Source organism: Polistes fuscatus, unplaced genomic scaffold, assembly GCF_010416935.1.
Source record: "Polistes fuscatus isolate 324 unplaced genomic scaffold, CU_Pfus_HIC Scaffold2, whole genome shotgun sequence".
In the NCBI taxonomy this organism is placed as follows: Eukaryota; Metazoa; Arthropoda; class Insecta; order Hymenoptera; family Vespidae; genus Polistes; species Polistes fuscatus.
Window position 1 is genome coordinate 13,458,324 of NW_025113096.1, and position 15,997 is coordinate 13,474,320.

At 29.1% G+C, this 15,997-nt stretch overlaps 4 protein-coding genes and 2 long non-coding RNA genes across 6 annotated transcripts; 3 read left to right on the forward strand and 3 right to left on the reverse strand.

The window, feature by feature from the left end:
- Nucleotides 1–1,135: 1,135 nt before the first annotated feature.
- LOC122516283 lies at nt 1,136–2,732 on the forward strand. Its single transcript, XM_043633958.1, has 5 exons — nt 1,136–1,445; nt 1,660–1,845; nt 1,946–2,205; nt 2,320–2,449; nt 2,516–2,732. Exons 1-5 carry the CDS (start codon nt 1,352–1,354, stop codon nt 2,659–2,661), a joined length of 816 nt encoding a protein of 271 aa, XP_043489893.1. The 5' UTR covers nt 1,136–1,351; the 3' UTR covers nt 2,662–2,732.
- A 159-nt stretch (nt 2,733–2,891) lies between these two features.
- On the reverse strand, nt 2,892–4,901 carry LOC122516286 (putative nuclease HARBI1). The gene is made up of 4 exons (XM_043633963.1): nt 4,369–4,901; nt 4,147–4,287; nt 3,789–4,056; nt 2,892–3,704 (listed from the first exon to the last, which is right to left on the reverse strand). The coding sequence occupies exons 1-4, from the start codon at nt 4,569–4,571 to the stop codon at nt 3,189–3,191; spliced, it is 1,128 nt and encodes a 375-aa protein (XP_043489898.1). The 5' UTR covers nt 4,572–4,901; the 3' UTR covers nt 2,892–3,188.
- A 252-nt stretch (nt 4,902–5,153) lies between these two features.
- LOC122516285 (aspartate--tRNA ligase, mitochondrial) lies at nt 5,154–8,128 on the forward strand. The gene is made up of 10 exons (XM_043633962.1): nt 5,154–5,502; nt 5,577–5,834; nt 5,919–6,287; nt 6,360–6,536; nt 6,603–6,773; nt 6,859–6,966; nt 7,091–7,306; nt 7,384–7,593; nt 7,655–7,838; nt 7,922–8,128. The coding sequence occupies exons 1-10, from the start codon at nt 5,410–5,412 to the stop codon at nt 8,077–8,079; spliced, it is 1,944 nt and encodes a 647-aa protein (XP_043489897.1). The 5' UTR covers nt 5,154–5,409; the 3' UTR covers nt 8,080–8,128.
- On the forward strand, nt 8,125–8,493 carry LOC122516289. The gene is made up of 2 exons (XR_006303534.1): nt 8,125–8,162; nt 8,299–8,493. It is a non-coding gene; the product is annotated as an uncharacterized LOC122516289 (long non-coding RNA).
- A 537-nt stretch (nt 8,494–9,030) lies between these two features.
- On the reverse strand, nt 9,031–9,934 carry LOC122516288. Its single transcript, XR_006303533.1, has 2 exons — nt 9,230–9,934; nt 9,031–9,132 (listed from the first exon to the last, which is right to left on the reverse strand). It is a non-coding gene; the product is annotated as an uncharacterized LOC122516288 (long non-coding RNA).
- Nucleotides 9,935–11,582: 1,648 nt separating this feature from the next.
- Nucleotides 11,583–14,432, reverse strand: LOC122516287 (WD repeat-containing protein 82). Its single transcript, XM_043633964.1, has 2 exons — nt 14,289–14,432; nt 11,583–13,977 (listed from the first exon to the last, which is right to left on the reverse strand). The coding sequence occupies exon 2, from the start codon at nt 13,588–13,590 to the stop codon at nt 12,643–12,645; it is 948 nt and encodes a 315-aa protein (XP_043489899.1). The 5' UTR covers nt 13,591–13,977; nt 14,289–14,432; the 3' UTR covers nt 11,583–12,642.
- Nucleotides 14,433–15,997: the final 1,565 nt, after the last annotated feature.

A 15,997-nucleotide genomic window follows, 5' to 3' on the forward strand; every position in this document is an offset into this window, starting at 1 on the left:
CCTTATCTTAGAATCTAGGCATTTAATCGAAAAAAGTTTCAAACAAAAGTTGTAGAGAATTGAAAAATACTAAAAAAATGTTCTATGAGTTATCTTCGTATTTTCAAAAATAAGCGAATAAAATTGGATTGAAGATGGGAAAAAAATTTTAAGAGTGGGAGAAAGCAAGCTTATCCCTCCGTCGCGTTTTACACGCGAGCGAGCTAGTATGCGTGCGAGCGTCCGTGTGCACTAATACACAAACGAAGGATCTTCGGCAATCTTCGGGACTCTCGGTCTTGAATGAAAGTGCGAGTGAGAGAACAAACCAATATTTCTCTCTTTTTATTTATCATGCGATAACGAGTATTATTGTCCTTGGCCATCGATTGTTGAGCGTTCTGATATTTCTCTTTTTATATTTTTTCTTTCGGTAGCAAGAATTTTACGTCTTGGCCATCGAGCGTCGAGCGTTTTGTATACGAGTGCGAGTGAGAAAGAAAACCGATATTTCTCTCTTTCTATTTTTTCTTTCAGTAGCCAGAATTTTACGTCTTGGCCATCATGCGTCGAGCGTTTTGTATATCTATATATATCGGCGTATAAGCGCGGCATTTTTAAATCGAATCTTGATGCTTATGGCACGCCGTTTCTTTATTTATTGTCAAAAATAATGAACCTTGAGTAAAAAAAAATAATTCATTTTAACAGAAACTATTATTATTTAGTTGAGAGTAAAAATAATGAATTAATTTTGTGTCTCGCCATAAAATTAATTAGAATAATTAATTGATATAAATTCTTTGCCTCACAAAAATTTATTTGTATATCAAATTGAATACGTATTCTCTTTAAGACGAAATTTAAAATTTAAATATTTTTCCTATTAAATTATGTATTTTATAAAATTTTAAATTACTGACTTTTTGTCTCGTAAAAATTTATTAGTTTATCAAATTAAATACATATTTGAAAAAGAAGAATTTTATATCCACACATAAAATTAATTCAAGATATATATGAAAGGATATTCTAAAAACGTGGAATTTATTTTTTGTCTATACATAATTTTAATTCATTTTTATTATGTTATAAGAAAACAGTAATGCATTCTGATTCATCTTCGAGGTCTTAAGAATTGTACGAAAAAAAGCTATGGCATTTTAGCTAAAAATCTGGAAGTTAGGCCCGCGTTGACTGGCCTATTTAGTCGTTCCACATAACGACCGCGGTCGTTGTGGTCGCGGCGAAAACGTCACTCATGACGTCATTACTAACGCTCACGCGAAGCTCACGACGACCCATCTGAAAACGTGGGTCGTAGTGGGTGTTGAGAAGATTAGCGGTTTTTTCGAAACTGACAACAATAAAAATGGCTACCGTGAAACTGACATTATATAATGCGGAAAGAGATATTTTAGTAGATGTAAATGTTTCTGCAGCGGATGCTCAACGTGCCTCCACAGGTAAATATAATTATATGAAATAAGTTTAAAAAAATTAATTACAGCTTATAATCAATACAAATATATGCATTTTTCCTTGAGTACCAACAACATAACCTATTGTTATTAATGAAAACTAAGTTAGCCGACATTTAGAAATTTTTGATTTTTTTTATTGAAAAAATTATGACAAGTATTCAAAATTTATTTCATGAAAATTTTATTTTTATTATAGATACAGTATTTGCGACGCAACTTTTGAACAAATGTTTAAATGAACAACTGCAAACATCAACGTCCGCTGATCTTGCTGATAACAACGTTCAATTAACTGATGAAAGCACTGATACTTTTATTGATGAAGAATTCCTCAGTACAGGGGATACTGCTTATTCCAACTTCGAAACTCAAGACAGTGAAGGTATTCATAAACAATTATCAGGCGTATAATTATCTTAATTATTATATATAGTATGTGACGGAGTTAATTAATTTTATAATTGCATTTGTTCACATTTCAGCTTCTTTATACAGGTGGAGTACACCATGTGTGTTGTTATTATTAGAGTCCTATAGGTCAATGGAAAAAGACTTTAATAGCGGAAAAATATTTCAAAAGAAAATTTGGGAAAAAGTTGCCGAAGAGTTAAAGGTAAAAGGACATAATGTGACTGGACCACAATGTTCTTCTAAGCTACGAAGCTTAAAAAAGTCTTACAAATCTATCAAAGATCATAATAGTAAATCGGGAAATGACAGAAGGACTTGGCAATTTTTTGACGTTTGTATAAATTCTATATTATTTTTCTTAACTTCAACATTAAGCGAATTTTTTTATAATAATATAGACAATATTTTTCTAAAATAATCGTAATGTATCATAAATTTTTATCAGATAATGGAAGAAATTTTTTCGATAAAAGCTTGGTGTGATCCAGTGGCCATTGCATCTTCTACAGGTCTATCAAAAAAACAATTAGAAAGCAATGATAGTATGGGAGGATCTGATAGCGGATGTTCAATAAGTAAGTTAACTCCGTCTGAAAACTTTATTTCACTAAAGTATCGTAAAAAATGGAATTTAATTTCAGAATCAAAGAGAACACCAATTGCCACTTTACTAGGAAAGAGGCTCAAGCAAAAAGAACATGAACTACAAAAAAGTAAAAGACATAAAGAGCGAATGGAGATGGATGAAAAACTCCTCAACGTTTTAGAAAAGTTAGCTAATAAATAGTGAAATATTTAAGTATTATTTAAAAATTAGTTTTGATAGTTTCAAATTTTATAAAAATGTTTTAAACTTTAAATAGTGAAATATTTAAATATTCTTTAAAAATAAGTTTTAATAATTTTAAATTTTATAGAAAAAAGTGTTTAACTATTAAATTCTACGTACAAATTAGTTTATAATCTTTTTATAATAGTTTAGTATTTTTTTTAATAAACCAACAAGTGCATTTCATATTTTTATAATTAATAAAGTTTAATTTTTAGGAATTTTGATTTTGTACAATTCTTGTAGTATATTACATGTGTGTGTTATTATATATGATCTAATAATATGTTTAATTTTTTTATTAGCTTGAGATTATAGTATTTACAAATAGTTTAGAAATTTCGAAATTTTCATATTCAGTGAAAGTATTTTTTTTCTTTGATAATTTTCAACTGCTAAATAAATTTACATTAGATTCCCATGATTCAAAGTGATAAGTAATTATTATCAAGACTGAAAACATAGTTAACAATTAATCATCATAATTATTTCAAAGAATTCATAATAACATCTCTTTTCAAAATTCCTGCATTACGTCTAATTTCGCGTAAATTGTTACCAGTATTTTCGTTATTAGGGTCGGGTATAGTGATAACACTTATTTCATCTTCTCGTAAAGTACAAATATTATGAATTACGCAACACGCAACGATATACTCTGCCATTAAATTTACTCTAGTCATTGGGAGACAATGTAATAAGCTCCTCATTCGTCCTTTCAATAATCCGATGCATCTTTCAACAGTAACCCGAGCAGCTGATTGACGATAATTGTATTTTTTCTGTTTCTCACTTAAATGTCCATTATCTCGATAAGGAATGAGTAAGTGCTGATGTATTTCATATGCAGAATCGCCCAGAATATGACTGTCTTCAGGGAATGCATCATCATCGTTCAAGTAATCTGCAACTTCTGACAAACGAAAAACTCGTTGATCATGAACAGACCCTGGATTTCCAGCATAACAATGGGTTATCAGAGCTTTGTGATCACATACCAACTACAAAAAAAATTTAACTCTTTGAAAATCTATTTTAATTATATACCAAAATTAATATACTTAAATATAACAGTTATTAAATACTTGTAGCTGAATAGAATGGAATCCTTTCCGATTGATATAATCTACTGGATTCTGTTTTGGCGCATTTATACGAATGTGAGTTCTATCGATGGCTCCTATTGTTTTAGGAAAACCACTTGCTCTCTCAAATCCGCGCATTACTTCAATAGCATGATCCCCCGTAGGCCATTGTATAAATCTTGAGGCTCTTTTAAATAAAGCATGACAAACTCGACGTACAGCCCTTACGGCAGTAGCTCGTCCTACGTTAAATCTGTCACAGACGGACCTACCATAAAATTAAAAAGCAAAAGTTTAGTCACATACTTCTGAACTGTGCTACATTCGACAGAATAGTTTATTTCTAAAATTATGAGACCTGTAAGAATCTGCTGTAGCCATTTTCCAAAGGGCTATCATCAATTGATGATGGGAAGGAATCGTAGGACATCCAGAAACATGCCGAACTAAATCTTCTTGTATTAATTCATGTAAATAATTAAATGTATTTCTTGAAAGTCTAGAAAAAATAACAAAGATTTATATAAGATAAATTTCCATAATCTACAATGTTATAGGTATGCGATAGATAATCATTTACCTGAAATGACTTTTGAATTCATCATCTGAGTAACGATAAACAACGTTTTCGTAATCAATAATACGGGGTCGAAGTTTTCTTTTTTCATGATCATATTTTTGTAAAATTGTAGACCATTCTTCATCTGAACTGGATGAACTACTACTTTCTGAAGCATTATTACGGCGCATCACCAAATATCCAACGGTTGCCGCCAAAGACATTTTTAATAATATTTGAACGTAAGTTAATTAAATACACCATTAATTATCAATTTTTTCAATACGGATCAATGTAATCAGTAATTATTTAAGTTTATTTTGAAGGATTACAGATTAAATCTTAACCTCTTTAATCTTTTACTTTCTTTTCACTACCTCGCCATTTGTATTATTACCTCCACGCTCAAAACGCACCATAGTCCATTCCACTTGAATTTACGACAGTAACGCTCGTAGGTAAGTGGAACAGGAAAAACTGTGGTCGTGAGCGTGATCGTTGTGAGCGCTTAGTGGAACGCACCCTATGAATTGATTGGTTATACTTTACGCGGTAAATTTAAAATGACGACTTTAAAAATAATGGAAATTTGAACTTTTTCGAAAAATAGTATAAAATTTTAAATTCGTTATTATTGACGATTAAATATTCCATTATCAAAGAATATTATTATTAATCAATATAAATACATTTTATTACATTTACATATAAAGGTTTTAATCAGTGTATATATGTAAAGATACACTATAATATATAAATAAATATTAACATTAGATATTTTTGTGAAATTTTGTACATTAATTTTTCATAGATAATTCGAAAATTCGTGATTCTTAGAAGATTTTATCAATTTTTCCAGATTAAATATACTTTGCAGATAATTATTGTGAAAGATTAAATTTTACTTGTACAGAAACTTGCAACATTAGCAAAATAATAATCATAAATCTATATTATTATAAATGTTAACATAGAAATTGAATAAACTTGATAATTGATCAATGAATAAGGAACAATTTAAACATTTATTTGCAATTATTACAGTATTCTATTTTATTAAACATGTTTGCTAGTGAGAGGTTAGTTTCTCGGTTAAACTCACGTATTGTATCAAGACATCTTTCTCCTGTATTAGATATATTTAAAAATGCACATGTAAGTTTTATATCTAATATTAACATTTTCATTTTCATTGATATATAGCATAAAACCTTTGATCTTCTTTTTAGTCTGTTTCGATAAAATATTCTGTACCAACTGTTGTAAGATTTACTCATGATTTAGTTGTTCAACAAGTACCTCCTTTAAACCGATCAAATTTACCAGTAAACAAGTATTGTCTGAGATCACATACTTGTGGTGAGTTAACTAGCAAAAATGTTGGAACTATGGTACAGCTTAGCGGTTGGATTGAGTTTCTGAGAATGAATAAGTTTATAACTTTAAGAGATGCATATGGTTCTACGCAACTTTTCATATCTGATAATGTATGTTGTTTTCTTTTTTAACATTTTGCTTTTATATAACCCAATATATAAGAAATTAATGAAATAATTAATATATTTTTTTAGAGAACTGATTTAATGGAGATCATAAAAGACCTACCATATGAAAGCGTTATATGTGTTATTGGTATGGTAAATATGAGACCTGAAGGACAAGTAAACCAAAAAATGAAGACCGGTGATATAGAAATACAAGTTGATTCTATAAAAGTTTTAAATAAAGCAGTAGCACATATTCCATTTTCTATTAGACAATTTAATAAGGCAAAGGAAGTAACTCAAATGAAATACAGATATCTTGCTTTAAGGTATCCTGAAATACAAAAGAATTTAAGAATACGTTCTAAACTTTTAATGAAGATGAGAGAATTCTTAATCAATGAGTGTGACTTCGTAGATGTGGAAACACCAACACTTTTTAAAAATACACCTGGAGTACGTAATTATAAACTATGTGTCAAATTAATAATAACTTAATGTATCTGGAATATATCTTATTTAATACAGGGTGCACAAGAATTTATAGTTCCAACAAGACATCCAGGAAAATTTTATTCCCTTGTGCAAAGCCCACAGCAATTCAAACAATTACTTATGGTGGGTGGAATAGATAGGTATTTTCAAATTGCTCGATGTTACAGAGATGAAGGTGCAAGACATGATAGACAACCAGAATTTACACAGGTGGGTGATTAGATACCTATTTGTTAAAAAAGCATTATTAAAATGTTTAATGAAGTTATTATACAGCTAGATATTGAAATGTCATTTGCTGATCAAGAGGGAATAATAGATTTAATCGAAAATCTACTAAAATATAGTTGGCCAGAAACTATAACTACACCTTTTAAACGCATGACCTATGAGGATGCAATGAAGTTGTATGGTACAGATCAACCAGATTTGAGAATACCTTATGAAGTAAGAAAATTATATCTTAAAACACACGTGCATAAACTTTATGTTTATTATTGGCTACTAAATACGCATTATAACATGTTGACAGATTCAGTATCTTACAAAACTTGTTAATATGACTACATTGGAGGAAGATATGAAATTAACAAATAGCAAAGATTGCGAAATCTGTGCTTTAGTTGTTCCCAATAAACATGTAAGTTATAATATTATACTATATATATATATATATATAATATATTTAAATCATATATGTTTGTAGATTATATTATATATTATTTTATTTTTTATTATTATATTTTTATATTTCAATATTTTAGGAATACTTAACACATTCTATTAGAAAAGAATTTAATGATATAAAAAACAAATATTTTCCAACTGTTAAACTGTTTCAAATAAAAATTTCGGGTAATTCTTGGAAATTACAATTGGATAAATTATTTTCTACGAGGATAGCAGAAGATGTAATACGAACATTGAATTTGAACATTGGAGATATTCTTTTTTTAACCATTGGCCCTAAGCTTGATTCTGTATGTATATATTTTTATTATATTAAACTTTTATACAATAAATTTTAAACATAAATATTATTTTGTACCAATTTTAGCAAAAACTTTTAGGAAAATTTCGAATTGAATTTACAAACGTATTGGAAAATAATAATTTAAAAATACGTTCACCTGGCTACAACTTTTTATGGCTTATTGATTTTCCATTATTTAAAGTAAATGAATCACAGTTGTTAGAAAGTATGCATCACCCATTTACACAACCTCATCCAAAAGATATGAAATATCTTAGAACAGAACCTGAGAAGGTATTAGATTTATCAGCAATACTCAGAATTAATCTATACAATTCATTCTTCATTTTTACAGGTGCGAGGTTTACACTATGATTTAATTTTAAATGGTTCAGAAATAGGAGGAGGTTCTATAAGAATTCATGATACAAATCTTCAAAAACAAATATTTAAATTGTTAAACATAAATGAAAAACAACTTTCACATATGCTTGAAGCATTGTCTAGTGGTGCACCACCTCATGGTGGTATAGCATTGGGTATTTACTTTTGTATTTTTACTTATTATAAAATATTCAATTCATTTACTAAAAATTGACATTAATATTTACGTACTTTTTAGGTCTGGATCGTCTCCTTTGTTTACTCTGCAATACGGAAAGTATAAGAAGTGTTATAGCATTTCCAAAAACAATAGAAGGACGAGACTTGATGTCTGGAGCTCCTGTTCCAATTCCCACAGAAGTCCAAGAGTTATATCATATAAAAACAATAGATTAGCAAAGTAATATTTAAAATTAAGTTTCTTATATTCTACATTTGAATAAATTTATTATATTTTTTGACAAAAATAAACTCTGCAGGTAAGATTCATCAAATATGAATGGTATTTTAAGTGAAATTTAATTATCGGTATTTTTACATAACTTAAATGGATAAAAGAATACAATTTTTATAAATGAAACTTCACATTTGATTAATACATTCACATCCTTTCAGATAACAATGTCATACAATACCAAAAAGTTTGGGTTTAATACAATTTTTATATCTATACTGATATTTATATTTATATAGGATCTTGAAACTTAAAAAAAAAGAAACTGAATATTGAAATTGAAAATCTATGTTTCTACGTATGTGAAATGAACTGTACGAATAAATGTCAGCAAGGATCTGAACTAGGAAGAATAAGAACACTTTTTTCAATTTATATATTCATATAATCCATTATCGTGAAAAAAAGAAAAAGTTTTTCGTTCTGTTTTCTCCGTTGGAACTTGGAAACAATAGAATATATATACATACACAAAAAGTTCTACTTTCAAATATTTTCTATTAAATTAATTTAATATGAAAAAATAAAAAGGATAAACAAATGAAAAGTCGATTTACGTATAAATTCTAATATTTAAAATATATGATCTACGTATTCAAAATAAGATGTTGTGAAATGGATCAATTCTATTTAACAAATTCGTCAGATTTATCAGCCATTTCACAGGATTTTTATTCATTCCAATGCTTCATAGTATCGATTAGAAAAAAAGGGAAAGAAAAAAAGATAACAAAAAAAGAAAGAGAATTCCACATGAGACTAATTCATTGATACATTACAACTATGTATTCATTTTTCTTTTGAGAATAGGAACACAGTGTTTTACGTTTTGCAAGATTTTACAGGATTTTTGTTTTCCTTTCTTTTATTTGTTTTCTTTCTTTCTTTTTTAATTGTTTATTTAAGTTTCGTTTACCATCGGGTAATGTGCTCAAATTGGCACTTGTAATAATCAATCAATCGGCTGGCAGTAAAATGTCCGTGGAACATTTATTCTAGATAAATATATTAATCGAACATTACAATTAAAACGTAATGAAGAAGAAAATTTCCTATTCCGTGCCAGCATTTATTTTTCTATTTATTTCTTACGTGATAATGTAATTGATGTTTTCTTAGCAAATTTTTACTTTATTTAATCCGAACGTCATCATCATAGCATCTCTTGCGTGTTGTTTCTTGCTTCCCTTTTTTTTTTTTTAACATTATGACTTTATAGACCTTGCATACACTGTTTTATCTTTATAAAAATACTATTTTACATAACGAAGAAGAGCAAGCGTACGACGCATACATACATACATATATACATACATAATCCATACACATCACGTAAGCAGAGAGATCATACATGACGCACGCATGCGTGCATGCATGCATGCATGCCCACTGCTACTGATCTTCGGAGCACGATCGTACACGAAAGTATACGACGAATGAGTGCATCCAGCCTTGTAGATATATCCACGTACGCAAAAAAAACATGCATCCTCTTCCAATCCAATAAAATATTATAACGTATTCTCTTCAAGTTATAATCTAAAAAATAAATCTATTAACTTAACGTAAATGAAAAAGAATTGTATTTATATATACATATACTCATAAAAAAAAGAAAAAGAAAAATAAAAAGAAGACAGGTCATTTCTCAGATTTGTTCCTCCCTCCCATAAATGAGAATTATCTTCGACACCTTGAAACTTATTGGTTTATTGTGATGCGAATTAATTTCTTTAATTTCTTCTTTTTCTTTTCTTTTTAGGTACGACTATAAGTTTTTTCGATAAAACGATTTTTTAAACTAATTGTAACATTAAAAATTTTTTAAAGAATCTTTACGTTTCATATCAAAATTTTATATATATATTTTGTATTTAAAATGAGGTTACTTGTAACGATAAAGTTACAAGTAAATGCACAAGTAATTTTAATTTTATTCTTTTAACGATTTCCAAATAATTTATGTTTCTACTAAATTTATTAAATAAATCAATAAGTAAATATAAAAAAATAACAATCGTATAAGAATATTTAAAATAGTATTAGACATTAGCGTAAATTACATCGGTTGTGCCTATTATTAAACTTTTTTGCTTAGGAATTCAGTAAGCGAAATATCCTGACAGACGCAGAAAAATGCTGATTTTTATAATTATTATAATATGAACAAATTAAATACGTAAAAATATAAAAAAAAGAAAAAAGATCGTAGTAAATTATAAATATATTGGTTTATAAAAACAAATATCTGTACCAGCGTAGTACTGTACAATCCTATTTTTTCTTTTTTTTTTGTTTTGTTTAATCTAATATATCCACATTCATAGAATCTTTTTCTTTAACATACACACCATAAAAATATGCTAAACATTAATTTTTGAAATAACTAAATCACATTTTAGGTTATCTTTGTAGGCTAATGCACCTCGTATTTCTTTATTTTCTTATTGGTTTTTTTATTTTTCTGTCCCTAAGCATCGAAAAAACAGCTTTAAAATTAAAAACTGAGAATTACGGTGGGTAACAAAATAATAAACAGGCTAATGATCGCTTTCTTGGAGACCTGATATAGCACAAACGTAAAAATATACTCTCTTTTAATTGAAATTAATTTAAAAATATACGATGCTTTAGAGCAATTCATTGTCTAGTTAAAGTTCAAAGAATCAAATGCAATTAGAGAAGTTCAAAGAATGCTTGTTTGTTAAGTGCACAATATTCGACGGCAGTGCAAGTTTTCTTTTATTTTTCCGTTCTGTCAGTTTTTTTTCTTTTTTTTTTTGTTTTCTTTTACAACATAGCCTAGTAATCTTGTAAACTTAGTTACAACTCAAATTCTGGAAAAACGAGCCCGTCCATTTGTATGCACTTCGAGGCAGACTAGGATTACGGAGAAGGTAGGAGGAGGGTGGGTTGTTGTGTGTCCGATTTACGTCAAACTCGAGAATAACTGGATTATGATTAGACGTTTTCCTTACTGCGTTCACTACGAATATTGATTAATTTTTCATTCCGGCCCGCCGGTTTAATGCATGCAAATTGATGACGATATATCGTAGTTACGATAACGCATAATAACACAAGTATATATCTGTGGCAGCCGTGCAAGACCAAGATAATATGGTATAAACTTCATCGTAGAAAAAGTCGTAATAATTCGAAATGCTTAACGTTGTTAAAGAAAACGTAGATGAGCGATCATGTGCTTATCATATATATGTAGTAATAAATAAGCTCGATGACTACCTTTCTTCTTTTTGCTTGTTACAACATTGTATGTTTCGTGTGTATATCATCGTATTAATATACTTTTAATAGTATTTAATAAAATGATGATTAAACACCTTTGGTTTTCGGACGGTCGTACATGAGAATAAATGGATTAAACAAAAATATGAATGAATGAAGTAATGAATAAGAGTTCAAATTCTAAGAGTCAACCAGGTGTAATTGAGTACTCGTTTATGATTGTTGCATCTGTGTGGATGTACATGTATATTGACAGTCTGTTTTTATACAAAGAAAATTAATAATAATATGTGTGTAGTCTAGTTATTGAAATTCCTTAACATTTTTCATAGCATCGATGCAATCAAAATTTTAAAACAAATATCTTTATTTTAAAAGTTCATTTTATTTTAATTCTAATTTAATTTATATTAATTAAATCTATTTAGAAAAATTGTAAGGGAACTATCCCTTGCTATTTAAAAAATTGTATTTAGAGTTATATCACTTATATCACGGTACCAAAATGTTAAACGTACCTTTTTGTTTGAATTGATGCATAAAAAAATGTATTGCCTTGATTTTAATATCATCATTATAATAAAAATTCTTCTTTGTGATTTACCTTATATGTATATGTAAATGAGAAAAGGTAAAAGAAAAGCAGATACGCTGAAATATTTAAACTGTTCGTGATTTAGCAAAATTCACAGTCACAGCAGATTTTTTAAGCATATAAGTTGCTCTTTATCCATTATACTACACACAGGTACACGGGAAGAAACTATGTACACAAGACGACACATCCGAATACTAACAGTATTTAATATACTTTAAGATGTTATAGAAATGATGGTATGTCACAATTTTAAACAGTGACAAGGTATGTATTATAATGGTCGCGTTCATCGCGCCATAGGATGCATGACGATGAAGACGACGAAGACAACAACAACATACATAGAAAGTGTATAACGTACTCCAAACGTGCCATTTTGTAGCACACAAGTGCAAGTACAAAGAAGCATGGCTATCATGTAACAGCCATTTTTCTTGTTCTTTAGCGATCCTTTTGCTCCTTGGGTTCGTACCGGTACCGGCGTCTCATACGTCGGTTCTTTTATCTTGTATACATTATAGATGCGATATCCTTTCAACCAATATACCCAGGAGCTTTAGACCACCATTTCGTTCTGTTTGCTGTAGTTTGCAGCTTATTTCCATACCAATAATAAATACATTTCTGAGAGCATTGCTCTACATTGGTCTGATTAGTCTTATGCAGTTTCATCAACTGTTGGTAACCAGAAAGCCATATTGGTACATGCAGATGCCAACATCATATATTTTGGATTGAATTGAATACACTGAACTGGTGCTGGATGATCTCCATTAAGGACACATACCTTGTATCCTGTTTCTGCATTCCATACATGTACTCTACCATCCGTGGAGCCACTAAATACAAATTGTGAATCCGGACTAAAGCTGGCCTCTATTGCGATGCCTTTGTTATTTAAATAACCAGCAAAAGTTTGTAATGGAGTTCCATGAAAAGCATCAACCAAGCGAATTGTACTACCATTCGTCGATATCAGAATGGTCTTACCATCTCTACTGAATTTCAATCCAGTCCAATCGCATTCCTTCTCCTGAGAAAGTCTGAAGGTCACAAAAGGTCCTTTATCAAAACTGCGTAAATCATATAGCTTAATACTCTCTGAATTTACTCCAGCAGCAAAGATTAAACCTTCAGGATCATACGCAGCAACTGGGCGTCCCGAAACATTCATAACACCATGACAATTTGGTGAGCGTAAATCCCAAAGCCTCAAGGACTTATCCAATGATCCGGAAAGGAATGTATCCTCTATAGGACTGATGCAAAGTGATACAACTTTTTTAGTATGACCAGGGAAGTATCGTATGTACTTATTGTCATGCAAACTTAGATATCGAATGGTATCATCTACTTTGGTACTGCTGTGTATGGCAGTATTTTTGGCGTGAGTGAAATGAATCAAATCGACACCATATTTCTTAGAATTGACTGTGCGGACTTGAGTGCCCTTCTCGCAGTCATATATGACAATTTGATCATCTTCAGAACAGGAGATAAGTGTATCTCCATTTGGCGAGAAATCGATACTGTTTATACGATCGGAATTCTCTCGGAAGACTTTGGCCACCTTGAAGCTTCTCACCACGTGGTCGACGAGCTTCATAATGATGATGGACGGCGGCGCGTCTTCCCTTTCCTGCCGTCCTCTAAACCTTCCCCCTTCCGTAATTTCTTCCTTTTTTTTCCTATCACTACTTAAGCGCCGATGCGCTGAAGCCCCCGAGGATGGGAGCCCCTTAATTGTTCTATGTACCACTGTTATTCTTCCACTTTACAGAAAAGAAAAAACTCTACGATGAGATGCAAATAAATTTATAGGAAAATCGGGGGAAGGAAAATGGAGTTCTCAAAAAGCTGGCTGAATTCTCAAATATACCAAATTTACCGATTCCTGATCTTCTTTGATTTTTAAACACAGAAGGTCAACTTCGATTCCAACAAAGGAATCCTCTTCTTTTCTTCGTTCCTACAAACGGACGCCGTCGCCAGACTACCGCACACCAAACGTATAAATTCTACCAACCGTTTAGAAAAATGGATAGCGAATTAGCGTGAATGTATTGTCAATGTATATTCGTCATATATCATAGCATAACACCGAGTATATAGTCCTGAATCTACATTAACTTTGTAATACTTTCAAGAGTATCGTACTAACGATAACAACTCGTCAACGTAACAAGAAATATTGCCACATTTTTTGATCTAAAAAAATACTTTTCACAAGTCTCACTTGATATAACGCGTTTACGCCAATTCACGCTGCACAAATTAGAGTATTTTACTTTTTTTAATACTTACGATTATTGGTCAATATTATACGCATTTAGTAACGTCCAATAGCATTACACTTTAGAAACGATGAAACATCATTTTTCGGTAAACTTAGTTTAATGATTTATGATCTTTTCTTAGGTCTCGTTTTTACGTACCTCGACCAATCAGCATCGATTCCAGAGTAATGCGCATATAATTACGCATCAGATAAGCAGATGGCGGTAGTAGACACAATGAAATATTTCTTTAATAAATGTAAAAAATAAAATTACAATTCTTAACAATATGAAATAGCATAAAAAATTAGAATTAAAATATATTTTTTATATTTTATCAATTTTTATATGAACAATTTAAATGGAAGATAAATTAAATAATAGAATTTAATTAAAAATGTATTTTTATGTATTTGAAGTTGGTAGTACTACATCGTTCATTTTTTTAAATTTTCAAATATCATTATTTCCATCTACTTGCGAATTAACGTTAAGTATCATTATTTAAGGTATATATGTTAAAGTATTTTATATAAATTTTATATAAACTATATAAGAAATACATTATATTAATTATAATTACAAAACGTAAAATAATATAAAAAATATTTTACATATCCGAAAAATCGATCACCGTTATATCATATTTTTAATGTTAAACATTATACTGTGTGTATACATGTAGTATGTGTATTGAGGATAAATAATCACATCTCTTTTATCTTTCATTTTTAATATATTTATATAAAAATTGAAAGTATGTGCTATGCTCATGAAAAAATTGCAAAGGCTAACCAATTATAATACAATAGGTGATGTATTAATAATAAAATTACATATATATATAAGACACAACCATTGCTATATGAAAATAGTGAAGTATTTATTTCATACGACTTTTTAATGATTTGTTAATTTTTATTTCCTTTCTAGCTATATGTAAATATTCCCCGGAAAATTTTCATTCAAATCATATATATATATACATGTTTTTTTTAATTTAAATTTTTATTATTTTTTATTTATTTTTAAGTAGCATATCGAGTATTACTTGTATTATATTAACTTTCTTTCATTGCATGCTCTTAATTAATATATTTTTTAAAGCTAATAAAATCACATTTCAATCTAACTTATTTATTTTTTTTTTTTAATTTACATGTAAGGGAAAATTATATATATATTTATATACATATAATGCTTTCATTATTTTATTCAGACTTAGTCTTTTAATATTGTTATTTGATGCTATATTTTCATGGCGCATGGTTGCATTGTTGCGACATAAATGAAATTAAAACATAAATAATTGTATTATAAAAATCTGCTTATGTAAGACTTATTATAGAATTTGAATCACACTCCTGGAAAAACAGTATTCTATTTATATATATAAATTTGTTATATAAATTATCTTTTATATATATATATATTATATATGTATATATATTATTTTCCAGTTTGTATATCTGAAAATTATTGTATTATAACACAGCAGTGCAAATATAGCTGTTCACATTACTTTCCATCCGTTTGATTTAAATTCTTTCATAATTTATAATAAATTAATAATAATTCTTAGGCATTATTATACGAAATTGCATTTTAAGATGAAAAATATGTCTTTTACTCTCTTATGATAAATAAGACTGCTTTATTTACTTAGATGCACAATAAATATTAAACGCATTGAGAAAAGCTCCAGGCATTGCATTATTTATCATCTCTCTTATCTGA